Source organism: Lepisosteus oculatus, chromosome 15 (assembly GCF_040954835.1).
Source record: "Lepisosteus oculatus isolate fLepOcu1 chromosome 15, fLepOcu1.hap2, whole genome shotgun sequence".
NCBI lineage: Eukaryota > Metazoa > Chordata > Actinopteri > Semionotiformes > Lepisosteidae > Lepisosteus > Lepisosteus oculatus.
In genome coordinates, this window is record NC_090710.1 from 24,630,282 (window position 1) to 24,654,521 (window position 24,240).

At 34.7% G+C, this 24,240-nt stretch overlaps 1 protein-coding gene across 1 annotated transcript in view; it reads left to right on the top strand.

Annotated features, from left to right (window-relative positions):
* The first annotated feature begins 3,665 nt into the window (after positions 1 to 3,665).
* The window catches only part of LOC102697453 (cholecystokinin receptor-like), a 37,138-nt gene continuing 16,563 nt past the window's right edge, over positions 3,666 to 24,240 (top strand). Inside the window, exons 1-3 of the mRNA XM_006639159.3 lie at positions 3,666 to 4,252; positions 16,806 to 17,057; positions 23,171 to 23,432. Coding sequence (XP_006639222.1) covers positions 4,093 to 4,252; positions 16,806 to 17,057; positions 23,171 to 23,432 — 674 coding nt within the window. The 5' untranslated portion in view covers positions 3,666 to 4,092. The remainder of the gene's footprint in view (positions 4,253 to 16,805; positions 17,058 to 23,170; positions 23,433 to 24,240) is intronic.

Below are 24,240 nucleotides of genomic sequence, written 5' to 3' on the forward strand. Positions count from 1 at the left end.
ACAGTGCCCCATATAAGGTAGTAGTACTCTACCTTATCCTTTCATCTTCCTGTTTCTTCATTCTTCTCAGGCACCAGCATATTTATTTTTACCAGTAATGTCAAGGTGCATTAAAAAATAATCAATCCATCACACAAATGAATGACAATTTAAGTGTTTTGAAATTAAATCAAAGTTAGTATGTGTTTTTTAAACAAGTAGTGCTGTAAGTCATCTTTTCTTGGAGGAACAGACTGAAATCACAAGAAGAGGGTCAATAAGGACCTTTTGGCATAGGTGTCATAGTAACAGTAACCACTGTCTGCAGAAAGGATTGTAGTATGTAGTAAGTGATCCAGTTCTCTGAAAATAATCTATGATCTGAATGCATTTCATTTGACTTCTCATTTTGAGTTTGGAACTGGTGGAACTCTGAGTTGATACCATAGTCTTCCACAAACCCCTCTTCCACATACCACATATTGCTGTCCAGGTTCCATGTATTATTATTATTATTATTATTATTATTATTATTATTATTATTATTATTATTATTATTCCTCCCACTTTTAAACTTCTGTCCTCATCACTGTCCTGAGGCATTAGGAGCCACACAGACTGCATGCCCTCCCAACTGGTCCCACTAACACCTCTTCTAGCAATGACCTTAGTTTTTCCCAGGAGGTCTCCAATCCAGGTACTGGCCAGGTTTGCTCCTGCTTGGTTTCAGTGTGTTTGTGGGTTGACTCATGGCTAAAAGTAAAATATTTATCACAACAAGGTCTAATTGCTACATTTGAAACTTTAGTACTTATGTTATACATTTTAATTTAATTTATTTCGTTACGCATTTCCCTTTTTTGTACAATTTTAAAATATAGCATCTGCACACATGGTTGTGTAGGATTATTGTAGACAATTTATTAAAATGCACTCTATATTAAGTATTTATCATACTTTGTACTAATGTATCCAACAAAATGTATTTCTTTCCATTGGCAAAGCTTTCCGTCTATTTCCTTTTATTTTTATCAGCTCTGTATTTTCATTAAGTACAGAATAAGCCAATTCAAGATCTTTCATTGAGAGCCACAGAAAAACATTTAATACAACAAGAAAAAGCAACGATAAAGCTAATGGAGGGGAACAGCAGGCTTTTAGAATTGGTCCTATACACAAAAAAAAAAAAAGACTTGCAGCTTTGACATTCCATTTATTAATGACAAAAATACTTTTGACAGAAACATATTTGTCTGATGGTCTGAAATCAATCAATTTGGATGACAAAATTTATTGTTCCGTAAAAGACAAGCACATTGTTTGTCAGTGTGCATTTGATTTTTCTGTCCATTATTTTCATGCCAGTGGTCCACAAGAACATTTTTGTTCTCTGGTGAAACAAAAATGCAAAAGTTTAAAAAATGCTGTTGTGTTAATATTGATAACATTTTTGTATATATTAGTGTGTCCTTTTTTTCTTTTTGTAAATGGTTGCAATTTGATTTTAGCTGTTGTGAGATGCATACACTGAAAGTTCGTAAAGCCAGAAACGGTTGGAACAAAAGGAATGCTGAAGCTACAAGATTAAACAAAGTAGTACTTCCCTATCAGTGGAAGAAATAAACAAAAATTATAAACATTAATATTTAAAGGCTTTCAGCCTTTAACCTTCAACTTGCCCTTCTGATAAAACGTTAGATGTGTTAGATACTTGCCTTAAAAGAGAAATGAGCATTATCTCCACACTGGAGGGCAAATTGATCATCCTATGTCTGAAGACATATTTAACAAAGATGATATTTTTATTCATGTATGCCTTTTCTACTTCTAGTCCCTGGGATTCATGTATCTTGAGGCAGGAACTGAACTACAGATTTTGTCTTATAATTTTTACTAGGGGTGTTCCACGCTGTCTTTGCTGAATAAGAAGACAAGAACTGATGCTTTAATAAACATGACATCTTTCCAATTGCACTCTGTAGCTGACCAAGGTACACAGGGGATTGTGTTTTATTGCTGCCATAATTAAGCAGCATGACAAGAATGCTTTAACTATGCGCTGTAATCATGCAGTTTAAAGTGGTTGCTGTTTGTTTTGTATTGCATTTTGTTCAAAACAGTGACACGACACAAAATGCCTTTTTTAAATTTGATCGAGTTTGAAGCCATTTTCAGTTCCTTGTCAAGTTTCATTAGATCAGAGAGAACATGAAGAGATAACTCAGAAAATGGAAAGATGGTAAACATTAGCATTTACTGGCATTAGAAGGTCCACAATACCTGGGATAAAAGTGGTATAAAACTGCAAAGACTGCTCAAGTGGCAGTGAAGAACAGTGATGAAATGACTTAATTCAATTTCAGCTCAAAGAGTAAACATTATGTGAAACAGCTGAATAATTAACGGAATGTTTTGTAGTGCTTTTAGCATTTGTTGATAGCAGCAGCTTAGGTTGATTTGCGATAGCTCTGCACAGCTGAAAGAGGGTTGGGACTAGAACCTGAAAAGTGCTTGGAGATTAATTTTGCCTTGAAAGGTGTATATTTTTTGCTATATCTATTTTTATACACCCACCCAATTTAGAACCACCATTTTCTTTGCATCTTGGCTCACCATAATGTCTTTTCTATTACAGACGAAAAGGACGAGCCCTCAAACCCCCCCCAATTCATCTTTTGGCAGATCTCCAGATCACTTAGCTAGTACCAAACAAAGCTCGAGGGGCCAAATGGACATCATTTGTTTGTAACTTTTTTACATTTCTACATTATTATGCTTGGGTATATTGCAAAACGTGCTGAATACAAAACAAGAAAATTACATTTTAAACACATACATATGTATATACTATATATACACTGCTTTACAAAAGTATCAGTGAAAGCCTCTAACGGCAGGTCTGTGCACAGTCAACTGCAATCACATTGATTCTGCTAGATATTCTCAGATCTCTGTGAAGATGTGGTTCACTCTGACAACAGCTTTACATGAGGTATGTCTACAGGCGAGCTGCATCACTGCATCTACTGAGAAAACATGCTTTTGTGTATATTCCCTTCTACTAAATTAAAAATAATGGTTCATAACACTTTTTGAATAAAGTGTGAAAATTCCAGTGATGACTGTACAAACGCCCACATACACTTAAACACGAGGACAATATTCAAAGGACATCGTTGACGTTATTTTTCGACTTAAACACATACATTTTTTGAATAATAAAAGCTCTTTTAAATTAACTCTTAAACTAATTATCTGAAAGATCAACATGGGAAATGCTATTTTTTGCAGTTTAAAACTTAAAAGCATTAGGTGGGTATTTTTATCTGAGGAAATATGTTTTATTCAGACTGTCAGTTTGGATCCAATTAAATGTTATCTTCATTTCTTCCAAAATGTAATTTTCTAAAACAAAAAAATCAAAGCTCATCAGCTATAATTTGATAATAAAATAGAATGAATTTGAATGTCAGAAGTTAAGAGAACAAAGAGCACTACAGAACGCTTTAGGTATTTCGAAGACAATGTTGCATCTTGACCACTGGAGGGCGCTGCATCTCTTCTGTTAGTTGATCCCTGTTCTCTGCTCTGAATCTGCATTAACACACTACCTCCACGCCTCCCCCCGCCTCCGCCCGTTCACTCACTCTGTCCCCCCGACTCCCCCCGGTGCGAGTGAGTATAGAAGAGGGTCTCAGTTCAGAAAGGACGGGAAGAGCTGTAAGGCTTTCAGTTTCATCGTCCCCAACAGATCGAGATCTCGGCATCTGAGACACATCAGCTCAGTAACAGTCCGCTCTGGTTCTATCAAAGCGTTCAGTAGTCAAAGGATGCTGAATTTTAGATTCCGTTATTCTTAAGAAAAAAAAGTAGACCCCAAACTAACGATAAGGAAGTTTAAGTTTTTTAAAACTCGATAGATAAGCAGATAAAGGGAAAAAAAAACCAAAACGATGGCAAGAAAGTTCCGTTTAAAATAAATGCATGAGGAACTTTCATCTGCAGCCCATTTTCATTTGTATAGGAAGTAAAGTAAAAAATACATATATCTATATTCTTTCATCTTTGTGCCGAACTTCACGTTAAAGTTTAGAGCAAATTAAGATTTATAGGATGGATTTACAGAAGATGAATGAGGCAGCAGCTTTGCTGGAATGCATGAAGGTACAAAGCATCCCATCTACTAACTACACCACGAATTTTACATTGGACATGAATAATACCTGTGGAAACAGCACAGTAATTCCAAAACAGACACCTCAACGGCCGAAAGGTAAGAAGTGCACTATTATTGTATTATCCTTAAAGCTTAATTACAGTACTCCTACTGTCCATTGTTTATTGTTTTTACTGTAGAATGACCGAGTATACATTCAGTTCATTACTGTACATCATACAAAAAAAGATACCAGTACCCAAGAACACGAGTGCGTTTGTACTGTTATTGAACATTGCAGAGTTCTACATATTTAGGGGTCAAAGCATTTTAATGAATCACAGCGAAATCATGTAGCAATAAAATAAATCCTTTTCATTTTTTATTTTATCAAAAACTTCGACTATAATTGAATTTAGCTAGGCAGAAATAATGTTTTACTCATTTGTATGTATTATATTAATAACTCTTTTGTTATACATGCATAATCTATTTAATTAACTAATGCTAGATGCACAAATCCAGCAAATACTCCTACTTGCATCTTTCATGTAAACAAACAACAGCAATGACATAAATGTAGTTATCTTGAATTTTTTTAATGCTGTTCTGGGAAAAAAAATCCTTTCACTCTATTAGCTAGTTACATTTAGTTAAAATGACACCAACATGATGTTTGTTTTATGCTTCTGAATTCATGAAAATAAATGTGTGGTAGGACTGGGGAAAGTCTAATTGCTCAGAATGTCCAAGGCAAAGTCACATTGAATTTGGTAAGCTGCATCCTGTACATTTATGCTTGCTGACACACTCACATGCCTTAACTGTGAAAAAAGTTCAATTTTAAAAGATGCACCAAGAACAGAAGCATAGAATGGAAGACAATTTGATAATTGCATAACCGTGCTTCCAACAGATAATGAGACACTTTTTGTCCTTGTTTCTTTCTAGTTTCCTTCTCTTGACTTCCCTTTTCTAACTGATACTCAGTCTTTGCATTGAATTACATCTTGAATTAAAGGTTTAAAAATAAAAGATTGAATTACATCTTTATCATTGTCATTATCTTTATGGGAATAGCATATAGTGCAACAGACTAAAAATGCAATGCGATCCTGTAGCATTATTCAGAGAACTTAAACATAAAGGTACTGTAGCTCACTTAGAGCACCTAATTTAATGGAATGAAATTTCCATAAAATCCCTGCAGTCCTGTACCAAATCACACTTTAATGGTGCAGAATAATGACTGCTCACTTATTAGAAAGATAAATGCTAAATTAAGTTTTAAATTTAGCTTGTCTCTAAATATTAGAGGTGGCTGGCTTATATTTAATCCTACAGCTCATAGTAAATTCAGAATTTGCTCTCAGTTTGAGAGCAAGTTCGGCTTTTCTACAGGGTAAACAGCGAGTATATAGTAAATAGGAGAGTATACAGACTTGGTCATTTTACAGTGTTTGAATTGTTTGTCATGCTTATACCATGCTTTTGCTTTACTGTTTGATTGCACTTCATGCTTTACCATTCCTTTGCCATGGTTTCACTTTGTTTTGCTACACCTTATTATGCATTTTCCATGGTAGTTCACTGTAAATAATTGTAATAGGCAGGCACACAAAAAGGCACTGTTCTGTCACAAGAAAGCGAAATGAATAAATTCAGCTAATTTGAATCATAGGTCTAAAGATACTCTATAGCTCACCTTGTTAATGTATAATCTACAAACAGGGACCATGAAAATGTCAGTGGAGACCATTTTTACACTACTTGGCTGAACATTATTTATTATATCTATTATTTTTGCAGTAGTGTATTAGTTTATATCATATAATCTCCCATCATTTAGGGATTCCATGGTAAGATGATGGAATTTCCATAATTATATAATTATATTGTTCCTTCACAAACCTTTTCTTGGCACTGTAGTAGGGGATTCTCATTTTTTCATCCAATGGCTGTTTTTCATCCAAGATGGAGGAATGTTGTAGATCATCAATCTCCATTCCTTTTCTCTTTAATATGTTAGCGTGAAAACATTTTTCCCCAAATGCTTAACCTGACATTTACATTAAAGGTAATATACTGTACATCTAATTGATGAATCAAACCTAAGATCATTTCCACTCCATTAGCCCTAGGAACAGCATCATCAATGGAACAATCTTGGAATTACCAGCGAAGATTCATATCCCAATATAATCACAGTGTGAATGTGTTAGTACAGCATATAATTATATTCAATTTTCAGACATACAGCACACAGAACATGAACTGGTAAATTTATTTTTGGTAAATGTAAGATATTGCAGAACATTAATCAAACAATTCTTCTAACCCCTTTTCACACTACTTTTGGCTAATTAAAAAAAACCCACAAGATATGGGGATTTTGCAAGATGGTCGTGTGGTGGTTGAAAGTTCTGTCACAGAGCTCTTCAATCATGGGTTCGGTTCCAGAGAGTGGTGCATTTTGTGTAGAGTTTTCATATTCTCTCCATAATGACATGTTTTGTGGGGGTGTGTAAGTTTCCTCCTTTCTTCTATCAAAGATGTGATAACTCAGTTAATTGGTGTTTCTAGACTGTATTTGTCAATTGTAGATTGTATTTCTAGATAGTCTGCTTGTTCTTGCACTTTGCAATGGATTGGTAATTGATGTGGTCCCACCTACTGTAGCAACCTGTCCTACTTGCCATGAATCTTATCTGGAATACGTGTCTGTCTGATAATGCATGGTGTGGATAAGTCTTCTGGTAGTTTTCTTCCATAGGAAGAAACTAGCTTTACTTAGAATTTTTATACTAACATTAATACAAAATCTTGTTTTGAAAATGTGTTAGACTGAGTTATTTTTGTAAAGAGGACATAAAAGAGGGGTTGTCATTAATGTCATTCATTACTCACTTGTTATCTTGCAGTCATTTAGGATAATGATTTAAAATAAATGATAAATGAACTAAAATATTTCCTTAAAAGTATTCACATCTAAAAAAAATCTAAACTCTCCATTTAATCATTCTTCTTCACAAGAGAAAGAGAAAAACGGTACATTGAAAATACATAGATACATAAAATCTGAATTATTTATATATATATATGTGTTATATGTAAATGTCATATATCAGGAAAAAAATAACTTTTCTGGTGAGAATAGCTCATATCTAAGCCATTTGAATGTTTTAAGAAATCTTCACAAAGATTTGTAGAAAAACTGGGCATGATCAATGAAAAGCTGCCTCTTATTTTTGGGAATGTCCACTGCTGACAGAAAATTGTTTTATTAATATTGTGTTTTTCTAGTATGTCTAAGCATGCTTATTAAAATAAATGAATATTTTAAGAAATTATTCTGTCAACTGCGTTTATATTGTGTTGGAATTGGGAGTCTCATTCTTTTAAAAGTCATGATTAAGTCAGGAATCTCTGTGTAAATATTTATATGCTGAAAATAAGCATTCCTTCCACTGCCTACTTGTCTGGGCAGAGTAAGTCTTGAAGTGTAAAGGTACATTTTTTTTTCACATTAAGACGATTATTATTAGAAAGCTTACTGAAGGTAAAAAATATGAAATGGGATGTATGGACAGGAGTATCCACCTGGACTGGGTCTTGAGTACATTTTGATGAAGAAGTGCCTATGATGAAATGTTTTAAAGTAGCACTTATGGAAATATCCAAGTTGGTAGCTGCGTAAGCATGTATAGGATGCAAAGAAATGGGTAAAAGTTTGTTCCATGCTGAAACAAAAGAAAAAGAAACACAAAATTTCGGCTGTGGAGCCTTCTTCAGGTGTGAGATGTGAGCTGTGTTCACTGAAGCTGAAACCTCTAAAATCTATATCTAAAATCATTCAAAATGTTGTGTTTTGAGAATAGAGCCTTAAGGATTGGTGATATGTAACCCAATGAACGTCTACAAAAGTTCACAATTCTTTATTTTATGTAAATATGTTTTAGATAATTTCTGAATTACAAAATCTAAAAGTTAGATGCCAAGTTTATAATACATTTCAAGATGTAAAATATCAGTATCATTTAAAAATACTAAATCTGTTCCAACTGTTAAACAACAGTGCTTTTTGCGTAGATATGAAGTCATTATTTGCTTTTTATTTGCCTTTCTCCTGTTATGTACTTTGAATGATTATCAAAGCAAAGTGTCGCCTAATGTGCACTATAGTATATATACTGTATGTTCCAAAAATGAGTAAATGCCAATATCACCTATTCCAACACTGACATGGAAAGTGAATAATGTACCCCAAATATACAGTATGATCGTGGTTAGCATTCATTTTGAGAAAATGTTACATTTCCTAACATTTTTGTAGTTTGGTCATATTACTCCATCTATAAGCCTTCAATCTGAACAATACATTGCCCAAAGTGTGACTAATGGGAGACCTTTCTATACAAAGTGTTGAAACAATTACTTAGGTATTTTTATGTTTTTCTATTTCTTCACTTTTTTCATTCTTTTTTATATTGAGTAAATATCATAAAGTGTTTTTCCCTGCAATGTTGACACTTCCAGCTTATTCAGTCAGTTTTAAATTGTGGAAAAGTCATAGACATCCAACAGCTGCTTTGGTCTTACAAATGATATGAAATGATCAGAATATTCATGATTTTAATGAATCTTCGGTAATAGTTTGTGTAGGTGATTTCCATTTTTAGTTTAATGTTGATTACTCCCAAGAGGTTCTTATTCCATTGACTAAAAATATTCTAGAATGTTACTTGATTGCTACCACCCATGCAGTGTACCCATTGACTTTACAACGTAATTAATGCTTAAAAAATTTTTGTGATGTACCGTACCAAAAAATAAACAATGAACAGTATCAAGATGAAGTATGCAGTTAATAGCTTTGCTGCACAAGGGTACTTTTCAGTTGAGGCACAATAAGATGCACAGAAAGATCAGGAGTTTCTAATGATGTGTTTAAAAAAGAGGGATTCTGATGTGTATAATGGTGTATTCAAATATGGCTTAGACTGTGTAAAGTGGTTAAACCATTGTTTAATATAAAGATATTTGTAATGAATAGAGTTAATTAAGTTGAAGTTTAAAACAAAACAGAAAATACTATTTTGAAACGTAAAATAGTATTTCATTTTCTGTATTTGATTTTAGTTGCAAAAAGTAAGTATCCCTTTTTTAAAAATTCAATAAAAACCGCAATAGTTTTATCATGACTATTCTGCGGATCACAAGGAAGTAAAAGTAAGAAAGTTTACAAATGAGTGGTGGCCATTCGACCTATCTATCTTATTTGAATGTTAGTATCTTGTTAGTCTGAAGCTTTCATACAAGTGCTTCTTGAGAGATCCCAGGAAAACTGGATTCCATGATTCCATAACTGCTGGGTAATTTATTTTAGACAACTATTTTTTTAAGCTTGGGCAGCACTGGGGCCCTTGGTTCAATTCCTGGGCTGCAAAGTGGGGTTTGTATGTTTTTTCGAGTACACAAGGAATTAGTGCTACCATTTCCTCCCAGTCCAAAGACATACTGGTAGGTTTGTTGGTTTCAGAGATAAGCGGCCCTGTGTTGAAGCATAAACTATTCACTGGTGTCTGACTTGTCATTAAAGTGTACAGCATATAACATTGTTTTGCCACCACAAATATACTGTTGTATGTTACTACCCCTAGAAACTGTATGCACAAATCCCTAGAGGTGTAGTGTATGGAAGTCATAAATGGGATTTCACATTATTTTTGTTGTTTATAATTATTGGTTTGAATTAATAATTATTTCCCTGGTAGAAGTAATTTCACCTTTGTGACTGGAATAGAAAGGTGAGTATGGACAGCTGGTGTGAAAAAACATTATTTTAAACAAGCTTCTCGTGTTCTCTTTGAAATATTTTCCCTTGAGTGTTACCTGTAAATGTGAAAACCTTAACCTCAGATAAAGTTAAGGTAAAAGTTTTGCTCAAGGTGGGAATGCTGAAAGGATGCAGTAATTTCATCATGATTACTGACTGCGTTCATATGTGGACTTGTGTTTTGTGAAAGTTTCAAAATGTACTTCATTTACCATAGTCCAGGCATGTAAAACTATTTTACAATGAAAAGACATTTCTTCACTGCTGTGAAATTCTTCTGGTGTATTGTGCTGTACTGTAGAGACTTGACAAGACAGAAAACCTGCTGATTTGGATGCTTCAGGACATCATTCTGCAGTCAGTAAAAAGGACACTTAAATGTGTCACCATGGCTTATGAAGAGATATGAACAGAGACACACTGAGCTGAGAGCTATGATTGACAGGAGCAGTAAAAGCAGTCTCAATATACAGTGAATTTACCCTGCCACTTAGGACCAAACTTGCTTGACAATAGAAATCCTACCTTGCTTCACATCATTCTCGGAATAGATCATTTTGTCCATCATTTTCTTCAGCTACAGTTGTCAGTTCTACTCTTACACCTGGTGTTTTCATTGTTGTTGTTACTGTTTATTTTAGTCTCCAGGTTTTCTGTCAGTGAATACTTGCACCACAGAACTGAAGTCCCATCTGAACCTAAATGGGAAAAAGAAAAGGCTACTCAATCTGTGTCTGGGAGCTGATTCCATACTTATACTGCTGGGATGTGGTTAATATTAATGAGGAGACAATTTCTTTTTCACAGAGAGAGACTTACCATTTTCTCATTAAGGTAAAGGTCCTATTCAGACACCAAGATGAGCCATCACAACTGGAGATTACCTAACTGAATCCATGGTTAGCAATTTGAGACTGGCCTGGGCTCCCTGTTACATCGCTGCAGCCTCCAGGATTTTCCAGATATTGTGGACAGGTGTTTAGAGGTTTACAGAACTGGGCTGTGTCCGGTTGTACCCTGCCTGTCCCCTGGATTTCATTTAAAACCTGATGGTGAGAGAATTAATATGAGTCATAGTAAAATTTTAGAAGGTATTATGTTATTTTTATTTCTATTAATGTAGGATGGATTGTGAAAGACAAAGAAAGCAATGATTTATTATATGATCCTTTGTTATAAATCATATACAGTATGGCTCTAAAAACAAAAAAAACATGTTTCATTTGTAATTGGAAGAACCAGCTTTTTTTAAATAAAAACAAAAATTTACTAGTGGCCAAAAAAGACAAAATGTTTAAAGACTGGGAAAAACCTATGCAGAAAACAAATGATCTAAGAAGTGAATGGCTGGTGACTGCCAAGTGTAAAAAAGACAACAAAGCATTTGTGTTCTTCTAAATCGGGGAGGTCTGGCAGCATTCGGCCTCACTTTGTAGTAGAGGCACTCATGTGGTTCTAATCCTTTACTGGTTGCAGTCAGCTCAGCATTGCAACACTTTGCAGTTCACAAGCACATTGACAATTATAAGAGACCAATTAGATGTAGGACAGGATGATTGACTTGTGCACAATCAGGCTGTAATAGTGATGTGGCCAGATTCGTTAATCCCACAAAATATTAGCTTGTTTAACCTTGCTTTTGAACTATAAAAAAATGATGATAATCAGAAGCTGAAATTACACTGCCTCACGAAATTGAGTTGTATGCTTAGTTGCTGAAGAGCAGTAGAGTGAGGAATGGAAAGGATAGCATCATTGCTGAAACTCAAATGACACAAAATGAGTATGATAATGATTTTAGCTTGGAAAACATTTGAGGGAAAAAAATCCAAAAACTTGAATGCCATTTATTAGTCTGTGTTAATTGCTATTTTGGCCTACTTCAGAGGCTTGCTCAATGAATAAAAGAAAGTGAATCATTCTTCTGTGAAATTGTGATGGGTGGAGAGGAAGGATCCTTACTGTATATGACTTGGGGCTGTGCTAATGTTTACAGTGAGAAAAACAAAACAAGCGAAACCAGAAATGAATATGTGTTGCGGTATATACAGTATGCAGAATGAGTTCATTTTCTTTTTTTTTTTTGGAGGGTCTAGTAATTGTTTTTTCCAACAGTACTAGCATTATTTTTTTATAGAGGTAATTCATATTATCTAGGTAAGCCACCCCTTACACCCGAAGAAGGCTCCACAGCTGAAACGTGTTTTCTTTCTTCTCTTTTCAGCATGGAATAAGCCTACTACTTGTTCCTTTGCAGCCTACGCATGCTGACCCAGCTACCCACCTTAATGAATATTATCTATATTAATAAATATCCATTGATAATAATCTATTTATAACATTAATATAGAGATGGAGGTAATTACTTAAAATAATTAAAATTCATGTTATTTAACTGTAATATGAATTACAATTTAACAAAATAAAAATTGCCTGAAATCTTCACTATAAACACTCATTAGTAGTCAAGATTAGCTCACTTTACATTTTCCACACCTGTGTGACAAAGATATAATGTGTGTTTATTTGATTTTCAGTTGAAGTTTTAAATATTTATTTAATTTTTATTTAAATTAAATATTTAAATAGCAGATCAAGTAAGAAAATATGTATTCTGTGTGTGTGTTTGATTGGAACTTTGATGAAAGTATGTACTGTTGTGTAAAAAAAATGCTTTCTATTTAAACTTTAGCAAAATAAACTTGAATCATACATCTGCTGTTTATTATTGTGATTGGATAAAATATTTTACTCGGCATGAGCAGAAAGACCTGTCGAGTGTTTCTCATAAGTGCTAATCAAGGACAGTAACAGGAATCAGTGATGAGAACCCTTGTTCTTCAGAAAGACTAGACCCATAATTATGGAAGCATTTATTTTTTTTCTTGCACCTTTTTTCTTGTTCCACTCCTTTTTGCTATTTGGTTTATCTACTCAAGCAGATTATACAGTTTAAACATAATTTTACTAAATAAGTCCACTCCTATGGTGGACATGGATACCTCAATAAATCCTGAGATATACTGTGTGACTCAAGCAAGCTCTTGCTTGAATGAATTTAGTGAAAAGAAAATGAAAGTTAAATGGGAAAAAAAAAAAACTTTCCACAAATGTTTGAATTGAATAGTTCTTCAAAAAAGCTTCCATGAATTACAAGGAATTTTGCTGAATATTAAATTGAAGTTTAATGTCTTGTTTCTACTACTATAATATATATAATGAATATTTTATTTCAGAAAATGTATTTGTTAATATGTATAACTTTGATCATTTATATTATTCATCTGTGAGTGTTGTATTCCTAAACTGTGATTGTAAAACTATTCTTAACTGTTCATAAGGGTAACTGTATCCACTGTATCCATTTTAAATGGCATTAGTACCACTCTAGTGCACAAGGACTCCTTTAATATGTTGAGGTTAAGAGGGCAGAGGGCAGAAAAAGAGGATTGAAATAAAATAGAAGGAAAGGGATCTAAAAAGGGGTGGATTGCATACGTGACGCTCATTTTCTAAGGCATGCGGCATCACGTTAAGAGAAACTAGACAGAAGGAAACCAGCAAAACCATTCCATGTGTCATCTTCATACAAGCTTGTGCAGATTTTCTGTATTTTTTCAGTCACTTTTAATTTTTTATCCAAGGTAGTAGACATTTTAGAGAAGACCTAGAAAAATACATTTAAATCCAAGGTGTGCCACAAATGGAGAAGTTTCCTTCTAAAGAAAGATAATAGTACTGTATATGTCTGAGTTGTTTTTTCTTTCTCATTTGTGTGGTGAATAAGACATGTAAAAAGGAAGGTTCATACAGGATGTTCAAGGTGAACTCTAAGTCAATATTAAAGGGTACATCCATTCTAGCAGGACATTGACCTTAACTTCCAAAACGAACATTGAAGAAAAAGCAAAAAATAAAAATTCAAGACTAAGCAAACACCCGGCAGGTGCGTGGTGCAGGCAAGTGCTAGTTTTCCCCCATGTGGGTAGCAGACAAAAAAATTCAAGAAACAGAAGTTGAACAGATCCTTAGCTCCACAAATCACTTAGCTTCTACAGCATGTACTTGTGAGAGATCCCCTTTCTGATAGAGTGGCAAGGGGTTTCAATATGAACTGTAACCATATATCTTTCCCTTGATAGCAGTGGCAAGAACCTCACTCAGTTATTTCCAGTTGTCCAGGTGCACTCATTAACCATCTTTATTATTTATCGGCATCCCAACTACCGAGGCTGCAATATTATTCCACTATAATCTTCCTCGGATTTGTTGTACCAGACGAAAAACCTCTAACTCCAAATCATCTTTCAAATGCTTTTTTTTTCTGAACCATGAGGGTCTACAAATAGACAATCTCTGACTACCTCAGGAACTGTTTTTAAAGGAAGCTAGAGACTCCAGGTGCAGCCAATTCAGTGACTTCCTCATGAGAATTTGAAGAATGGAGCTCGCCTAAATGAGACAGCCCCACCCCTTGGTGATTCGCCCATGCTCCCGACACCTGTTTTGCTGTAGTACCAAATGGACTAGTTAAGCTTAATGGCCTCCTCTCATTTGAACCTTACTCTCATGTTCTTCAAATTAAATTTCATTTTTATGTTTGTTAAAATGCCCATTTTTGGCATTTTTGGTATTTTTGGTTCTTTTTCAATTTAGAATCAGCAGTTAATATTATTTTTGAACACAGAATTTTTTGTTTGTTTTGTAGTATAGAAAGAAATGAAAGGTGAATGTAACATGAGTAATTACACCACTATATAAAATATATTGTATTTTTATGACTTCTGCTTTTATATATTATTGTTATGTTATTGTTATTATTTTCTGATATGAAAAGATTCATATGATTTTTTCTAAAACATATCTAAAGTAATTAGAGTTATGCATTTGAATGCCTTCTCATGCTATTCACCTTTTAGGATATATTACTCTAATATATGTAAGTTGCATAGACTGAATATTAACAAATCAATTGTTCTGATTTTAAATATCTGAATATTAATCATCACAGAGCTTTAACTGCTTGCCCTGGTGTCGATTTCTTTGTCTCTGCCTTAATTGTGGAATGGCTCACAGACAGGTCATGTTCTATGTCTGATTGCACATTATTTCTTCCAAACGTAATATCACTACTAAAATGGTATTAGACATTAATAATTCTATTGCCCAAACAATTTAATAGTTACTAGATCCCTTTTCAGTTTAGATTTGTAATGTTATTGTCTCTTATTTGAAATTGCACAGATTTTCACAATCTTTTAAAATACTTTTACAGTTAAAAACATTTGAATTATCTTAGTCATATTTTAATCCAAAATAAATGCAATAATGCAAAGTAATGTTGTTGAAGCTTATTAGTTGGTCTTCATTTAGAGATGGCATTGTGAGATAATGAGTCAATTCACGACTAGCATCCAAGCAAGCTAAATTGACCGAATTGCTTCCTTTTATTCATAGCTTTGTATTGGGCTTCGGAGACTTACACATCACAGATTTGGACATCAGCATACTTAGTGGAATTTTATTTCACATTGCAACTTTTTTTTATCATTTCACAATGTATCACACATGCACGTGATTCCAATATATTCTGAATACAAATTTACAGCAACATCAAAACATAGCACCACAAACTTTATATCATAAGAAACAAGACAATTTCAGCTATACAACCGTGCATTTCAAACTCAAATACAGCAATGCAGTCCTTTTTTATAAAATCATTTACCTGGTAAAGCAGTTCAGAGATGCTCCAAAGTCCATTGGTAATGTAACAGTTCTTCAGCAAAATACAACTGCAAAAGCAAATTTTCCCAAAATATATAAAACCCACTGTCCTTACCATGAAGCCACACATTTTCTATCGGCATCATATTCCACGACAAAATAAAGAACAGAAGAAATTGAGAATAGCAGATGATAAAACCAGAAGTCCTGAGTTTTTTTTCCAAACCAACCTCCTAAAAAGCTGGTCTATGTAGAAATAGCTCAGGGGAAGTTTATAGGCATCCTGAGTGTTTGCCATGATTTTGTTTTGCTTTTTTAATTCTGTCCATCTGCCAAGTGAAGATCACAGGCTCTAGTCAGCTTGTCATCAATACACACCAGATGTGTGTGCAAAAAGTGTAAAAACCCTCTTTTTATAGCCCAGACACCATGAAGAGACTCTTTAGCTCCACATGAATGACTGCAATACAAACAATGATGTTTTTATTATTTTTATTTTTTCAATTTGTGGAAGAGAAAGAAAACTTTTCTAGGTCCTGAATATTTTTGAACAAATGATTTGTGTAATCAATCTCAAAGTTTTATCCAAGGCAGTAGACCTGTTAGAGAAGATCTGTAAAGAGAAATTGACATCCTAGGTGTGCTACAACTTGTAAAATTGACTTCTGAATTTAAGTTAAAGTTAAAAATGCTGCTTTCTGTTTTTGTTTTGGGATTTTTCTTTCTAATGTGTACTGTGTAGGAAATCTAAAAAAAAATCTGAAGGTCTAGACCTGATGACCAAAGGGTTCCCTTGAATTCAAGACCCAAATCAGGTCTGTATTGTCTATACGTTCTAAGATAATTCAAGATTATTAAGGGCACATCCATTCCAAGCAGAAATTGGGTGTTTTTAGGAGCAGTGTCTAACAGGGTTGTTCTTGATTAATCAAAACTGCAAGCATTAAACACATCAAATAACCATGTTATAAATGGAGACAGTCCGAGTGAATACTTTTCTTACTTCTTCATATGCCAATTGCAATTTTTTTCAAAAGTAATGTCTTAACATACTGTAAGCCTTCCCATTTGACCACTTGTTCTTTCTCTGATTCTTCCCTTTGTTAGACTTGGACTACTCTGTGAGAATTCTGCTGTACTCTGTGATTTTCCTGCTCAGTGTTTTTGGCAACACGTTAATCATCATTGTGCTGATTGTGAACAAACGCATGCGCACAGTCACCAACTCCTTCCTACTCTCCCTGGCTGTCAGTGACCTGATGGTGGCTCTTTTCTGCATGCCCTTCACCCTCATTCCCAACCTACTGGAAGACTTCATCTTTGGGGCCGCCATGTGCAGAATTGTTGCCTACCTCATGGGTAAGTATCAGTACCATTAATGTTTTGTTTAGATAATATAGACTTTAAGAAGTGTCTGTGAACAGAAAACAAAATGTTAGATATTGTATATTTTTATTAATTCAAATAGTGCCTGGCAAAAATATTCATACCCTTCCAATGATGTCCCATTGTGTTCAATTGCAAACTACAAAGTACATGTTTATAATCAAACTCTAATGTTGACAATGAAATATTTTATCTGTAAAAGATATTAAAAATCAACAAAAATTCTAAAAACAAATCCAAAACTATAATATTTGATTGCATATGCGTTCATTTCCTACAACAAACCCAAGTCATTTCAGGTGCTCAGAATTAATTTGATCACACAATTAGAAGAATAGTTTTGTGTACAGTAATAGCGGTTCACTTGATTTTGGAATAAATTCACCTGACTTTGTCCTTCAATATGGTAGTAAATTTCAAGCAATGATTTAACCATGAAGGACAAGGAGCTTTCAAAACAACCTAACGGATAATGTTGTAGAAAGAAGAAGAGTACAAAACTTCAAAGACACTGAATAATTCTTTCAGCATAAAAAGAAGCTAATTACTAAGAATGGGCAGGTCTATCATACCACCTAGAACCTGTCAAGATCAGACTGTCCCTCCAAACTGAGCTACTGGGTAAGGAAGAAGCTGGTTAGTGATGCCACCGTGAAACAAAACGTGACTTTGAAAGTGCTACAGAGTTCAATCAGTGAGATAGGAGAAATGTTCATGGGTTAAGAATATCGTGGTAACTCCAAAACTATATGGACCCTATGGCAACTAAAATCCCAACATGGAGTTTGCAGCACACAGTAAACATGCTGCGAAAGCTTTAGAGGTTAGACAAGACAATACTGGAACTTTTTGGTCTTAATTCAAAGCGTTACAGTACGTCTGGTGCAAACACAAAACACTGCGTCACCCAATAAACACCATCAGTATTGTAAGGCATGGTGGTTTTATGGGGATGATTTTCAGTGACTGAAAAATTGAGGAGAAAATGGATGGAGCAAAGTATAGGCAAATCATAGAAGAAAACCTGCTTCAAAAACTAGAATGCAAATTCACCTTTCAGCAGGACAATAACCCAAAGCACAAAGCAAAAATACACTCGAGTGGTTTAACAAGTAGGAGATCCACTGAATGTCCTAATGTGATATAAATTATGTCAATTATGTTATTTCTGTTAAAACAGGGATGTTTAATATTTAGTTTTTTATTCTGAATGTGATCAATTTGCAATGAGAAATTGCAGACTACAGTTAAGCTGTGACCTAACCTAATTCAGATGATCAATACCTTTCTTAGTTTAGAAAAGATGGCCACTAGGAATTATTACATAAATGCAAACCTAAATAAATAATTCCTGCACAGCAGATAAAGTACAATTATACTAAATAATCCAACCTCATCTTCTAACCAGAATTTGTTTTGCATTACCTGAAAAATATTTATACTGATAATTGGACAAGCTACTGTGTGTTTATTTAAACATGTTGAGCTCAGGAGTGGATGCATACCTTGAGACCCTGTGATAAATACCTTCAGACCATCAGAAAACCTGGCTACACCACTCAGGCATCAAGGGCTCAGTTTGGCATGGAGATTATGTTTTGCCAGAAACGTTAGTGAGCTCTTGACATTTCTTTCATACTACATATATCCAGATATTGTTTTTTTAAGGTAATAGACATACAAGAAGAATTTGTTGGTCTTTAAGCAGTTTCCATTGTATTAGTTCAGGTGGGTAGCTGCGTCAGCATGTGTAGGCTGCAAAGGAACAAGTAATAGGTTTATTCCATGCTGAAAAAAGAAGAAAGAGAACACAACGTTTCGGCCGTGGAGCCTTCTTCAGGAGTGAGAGAGACAGGGCAGTAGGCAAAGGTAAAGTAGCGGGAGAACAAAGGCTGGGAGGGAGGAGGAGTGAGAGGCGGGAGCAGGGGACAGAAAGAGAGGCCAATCAAGAGGTGTGAAGTCAGAATGGGTGCAGAGAGGTGTGAAATGAAGCTTCCAATGAATGGAGAAAATTTAAAAGAACAGTAGTCTGTCGTTAAGGGAAGGGAGAATGTGTGATCCTAGCTGCAGAATAATTTTAGTTTCGGTGGTCTTTCTGATGTATGAGTTCAGAAAACCGTCTTTGAGAGACGGTTCTCCGCTTCAGAGAACACGTCAGGGCTGTGAAGATCTCTCCAAGCCCATTGTTTCTCATTTCACCTCTGACGGCCACGACCACTCTAATCTCTCCGTCTGTGTTCTCAAAGACGGTTTTCCGAACTCATACATCAGAAAGACCACCGAAACTAAAATTATAAAATGTTGAAATACAAAAGAAATAAGAAACAAGAAGCTATGAGAAGATATGTGGCATGTGCAATGCAGTCTATGCCATCAAGATGAACGATAGGAGTATAGATAAATTTCTATACTTTATTGCAGAGATCAACTTTCAATATTTGGTTAGAGCAGAGATGAGGAGAGCTTCACTTTTTAAATTTAACCCCCTGTAAAAAAACTTTTCTTGGTTATAATGCATTAAAATACCCTAAAAAATAATAATAATAGAAAATGTAAAATATAGAAATGAAATGTGAAAATTATTGCCTGAAAATAAAATAGAACAAAAAACAATGTTGTGGTCACCATTGGTGTCCTGATGCTATATATCAGATCTTGCAAAAATATAGACATTTCCCAGCATAGCTGCCGTGGATCTTGTAAATAAAATGAGACAACTTATTCCTTCTGGTTGTATTACACAAGCTGTGTATGTGTTATTGTGTCTGGGAGGGTTTAGCAGTACTCATGTTATACTGACTTTAAGACTAAAAAAAATGCTTTAAGGCAAAATGATATTTTTTACTATATTTTTGTGCTTTAGATGTAAGGCACATGAGAGCCTAGTAAAAGCCATTAAGGTAATTAAAGGCCCTGTACTGAATTGTTTTACTCATTTTTCTGATTTAACTATTCAGCATTTTTTAAGTTGACAATCAATGCATGTTGAAGATTCACTTTTCTGTTTGTTGCTATTGTTGAAGTACAAAACTTTATGGAAAAAACTAATTTGTTTACCCCATGGTATTCAGATGAAGAGTCAGTTGTTTCTATCACAAGACATCTTGGCAGGTTATCTTATTTATCTCTCGTGTAACTCATGCATGGCTGACTTCAGACTAGCCTTGTTTGCAACGTATAATTCCGGTAAAATGAGTTTTCCCACAATGCATAAAGATAATCGTTTTTCACACTCTTCTCCTGGGTGAACTAAAGATTTTCTAAGAGAAGATGGTTAGAATCTTTTACATAATCTAAGCTGAAACCTTTTCTTGCCTTTTCAATGGTACATCTTGCAACAGAGTAATGCTGGTTTTGTATTTTTTCCAAACGTCTTGGTTCTTTGACATCATAGTGAGACAAACTCTTACTTTAATATTTCAAGCTTCCCTGCACTTTTAAATTGAAGCTAAAGCTCACCTGCTACAAGACAGGATTTCAAGGTCAACTTAGAAGAAGGTTAGTTTAAAAATAAAAGTTGAATTTCTCTCACTGGAGAGCACTGAGAAGTAAGTCATTCATGGGAGTTTATTGGATGGACATTGAAATTGACATCAGACTTCTTTAGTGTTTCAAAATGTTCCATTACACCCATTTGTTTTTGTTGCAAAGAAGATGCATTGTTGAAGAAAAGTAGTTTATGTGATGTTAGCTTTTAACATGAAAAGATTAGGTCACAAACCTTCAAATTATTATTGTTCAGGGAGAAATAGTGAATAATTTCAAATGAGTGTTTTCATTAAAATCCACTGCTTATGTAACTAACATACCTTGCTCAATATTGTTTAGTAGAGCACCGATTCAATAATGACAAAGACAGTGCATTTGGTCAGGCCAGTGTGTTTTGAGGGACAAAAGCCTCACCATGTGGATCTCCCTACAATAAACCAAAGGATTTGAAAGGGATTTTTAGACTCTTGGAAAAGAACGTTAAAGAAGAATACCACAATGTTTGTAGAGGAGAGGAGGCCTTTTAACTCATTTGGCTTTTAGTAGCTAAGTGATGAGAGGATGTCAAAAGAAACAATGCTATTGCCTTTTACTGTACAACGTGGCTGGTTATGTGTTCCGAACTCCCATAACCCTTTGTGTAAAGTATTGGGTCCTCTCCATTTTAAATATACTTCCTCTTAATTTACATGTGTGTCCTTTGGTTTGTGTTTCAATGTTGTTTCTGAAGATGTCCATAGCATTCACTTCATCAATGCGTTTTAGAATATTGAATACTTGAATCAGGTTCCCTTGTAATCTGTTCTTTTTGAGCTTAAAAATGTTTAGTTCTTTTATCCTGTTAAAGTCGAACGTTCATTTGAGCCCAACAATGTAACAGGTTGATCTTCTTTGGATGGATTTCAAGAGAAATATCTTTCTTGTATTTTGTACTGTACTGTGAGCATAGTCAGGACTCTTTTCCCCGTAGAAACATCTGGGGGAATAAGCTGCTGTTCTCAGTCACATAACAGGAAGTTGCAGGAAGACAATTGGGCAGGTGACTGTTTAAAACGCATAAAGCAGAGGTTTACTGGGTTAGTCAGTGGGTATCTGTTGTGTGCCATTCACAAGAGGAGGGGGATTGACAGTGGACCAAGGAATCTTTGAGTTATGAACTTATTGGTTTGAACGTTTTGATTTTGAGAGTTATATGAGACAAGCATGCAGTTTGGATGCTTGACTGTGTTAGATAGGGACTTCAAAAAAAAGTTACTTAGAACTTCTAAAGCTTCACGCACTTCAAAAATAAGCTAAGGGTTTTGTTTTGTTATTGGTTGTGGTGTTTTGATATTTTCCACACTGTAAATAAAAAGCACAAGGGTGTTTTTTTTTTACCTTGCGGCTATGTATTTGATGTGCCTATTGACCTGGACCCACCTATTTAGCTGTCCAGAGGGTTGTCACGTATAGTTGAGGATGTGGGAATATGTTGTGGTCTGGGAATCAGCACATTATTTTTGGCTGTATGGTGCAAGTGCAATTGTATTCCTGTTGCTGGTCAAGCCACTGAGAGCAGCAGCTCAATGTTTTAAATTAGCCACTGCCTCTGTATTTTGATTTGATTTACATCCTTTAACTATATATATCTTAACATTCTTTTTACTTTTACACTGCTTTCTCACATTGTCTAGAAGAAGAAAGTTATGTGTCACTATAAACCTTGGTCTTTTTTATAAGCAGCCTCTACAAGCTCAATGGTTCCTATTTTATAATTATTAAATGTTTTTGGCACCTGAAACGTAACAACTCTTCACTTGTCTACATTAATTGTCACCTGTAGCCATTTCCCCATGATGCAAAGATTATCTAGATTTTCTAGATTATCTGGATTTCTAACCATACTGGATGCTACTGATTGCATTTGTGTAACACTGGCATATATTTTATAATAATATTGACAACATATTTAAAACATATAGGGATATACAGTATACAGTATTTAGTGTGAGGATTATTTAAATAAAAAATACACAGCTTCCAGTGCAAAGTTTATGTAGAAATGTCTGTAACACTAATAACTATTTTCTCTTTGCACAGTTTTAGTTATTTTTTTATTTTGTGTTCTACATTCAAATTAAACACATTTAAGACTTTATGATTTGCATTTACAAAACATCAGAGAACCAGTTATTGATGTTCATTACAGCTAGCACTACATGTCTTGCATAACGTCTGTTATGTTCAGTGTGTAGTAGTTCCCGATCTAATCCTCACGCAAACAGCCTAGTCTAAACTAATCTCTGCCTGACCTTCTTTCTTGTTCTTCTATACAGCTCTTCTGATCCCATTTTATTCTTTGGGCTCTCTTTTCAAATTAGTGACATTCAACGAGGGTCCAAAACAGTATAGTGTCACTGTTTAGTGAAGTGGGCTTTTCGTTTTCTACATGTCTCAAACATATATTACCTTTCTCTTATTACCAAGAGAAAAAAAAAACAGCACAGGACATATTGTATAAGAAACTATTCTAAAAATATTGTGTTTCTTGTTCACCTTGCTGAAACATTACATAGAAGAAGTGAATGTAATATTTCTCATCATCCTCTTTTTTGCAGGAATCTCAGTGAGCGTCTCTACCTTTAGTCTGGTGGCGATAGCAATAGAGAGATACAGTGCTATCTGCAACCCTCTCAAATCCAGAGCTTGGCAGACCCGGTCCCATGCCTACCGCGTCATCGCCGCCACCTGGATCCTGTCCTTCATTATCATGATCCCTTACCCAATCTTCAGCATCCTTATTATGTACACTAAGGCAAACAAAACCCAGGCACACAAATGTCGTCTCATTTGGCCGAAAGATGAGGTGCAGCAGGCTTGGTGAGTGCTGTGAGAACTTGCTCTTTATGTTACTTTAATTCAAGTTCACATTTTTTTTTAATCTCTTTGATGCAGTCTGGTTACTTTTACTGAAAAAGTACTGTATATTGTGTGTTGAGCTAAAATCAGCTCTGCAGCGTTCATTATCACTTTTTTCGTTTGGTAAAACCTTTACTTTTCTGGAATGTTCCTTTTAATTCTCGTGCTTTGCTCCAAAAAACAGCATCGGTTTCCATCCCTGTTTTTAGTTTGCCATATGAAAGTCATGCTGTGAAATACCTGACAGCCTTGGCAGATACCACCATAGTTTCCAATGCATAACAGCTGTTTTCCAGAATTAAACTACAAAACTAATTCACGGCTAGACAAAAAATATTTTAAACCATCCCTAATGCTGGGAAATTGTTTTGTGCTGTAAGATTGCCTAGGCACACTTAAGTGTGTACTTAGATAAAGACGTAATTTCAAGAAAAATCATCTAAAGTTAAGTCTAATATATGTAAAAATAAAAAATAGCTTTGTAAGCAAAATGTGTTTGCGTTTGTGATGACAAAAGTGACGGCATGTAGCATCTTTATCTGTAATACAAATTCCATGTCCAAATTGATTGGTTAAGCAGTGTATTCAAGTTACTAGGTAACATGGGATCTCATTACTCATCCCTCATTCTCTTGTGGGGTAAGACGGTACTTCAGTGCAATTCTGACAAAGATAGTTGAATGTTTGTGAAATTTGTGGGTTAATGGGACAATTTCCAAATTAGTTTTAAATAGTATATTTAGAAATCACAATCCATAGCAAATTGGAC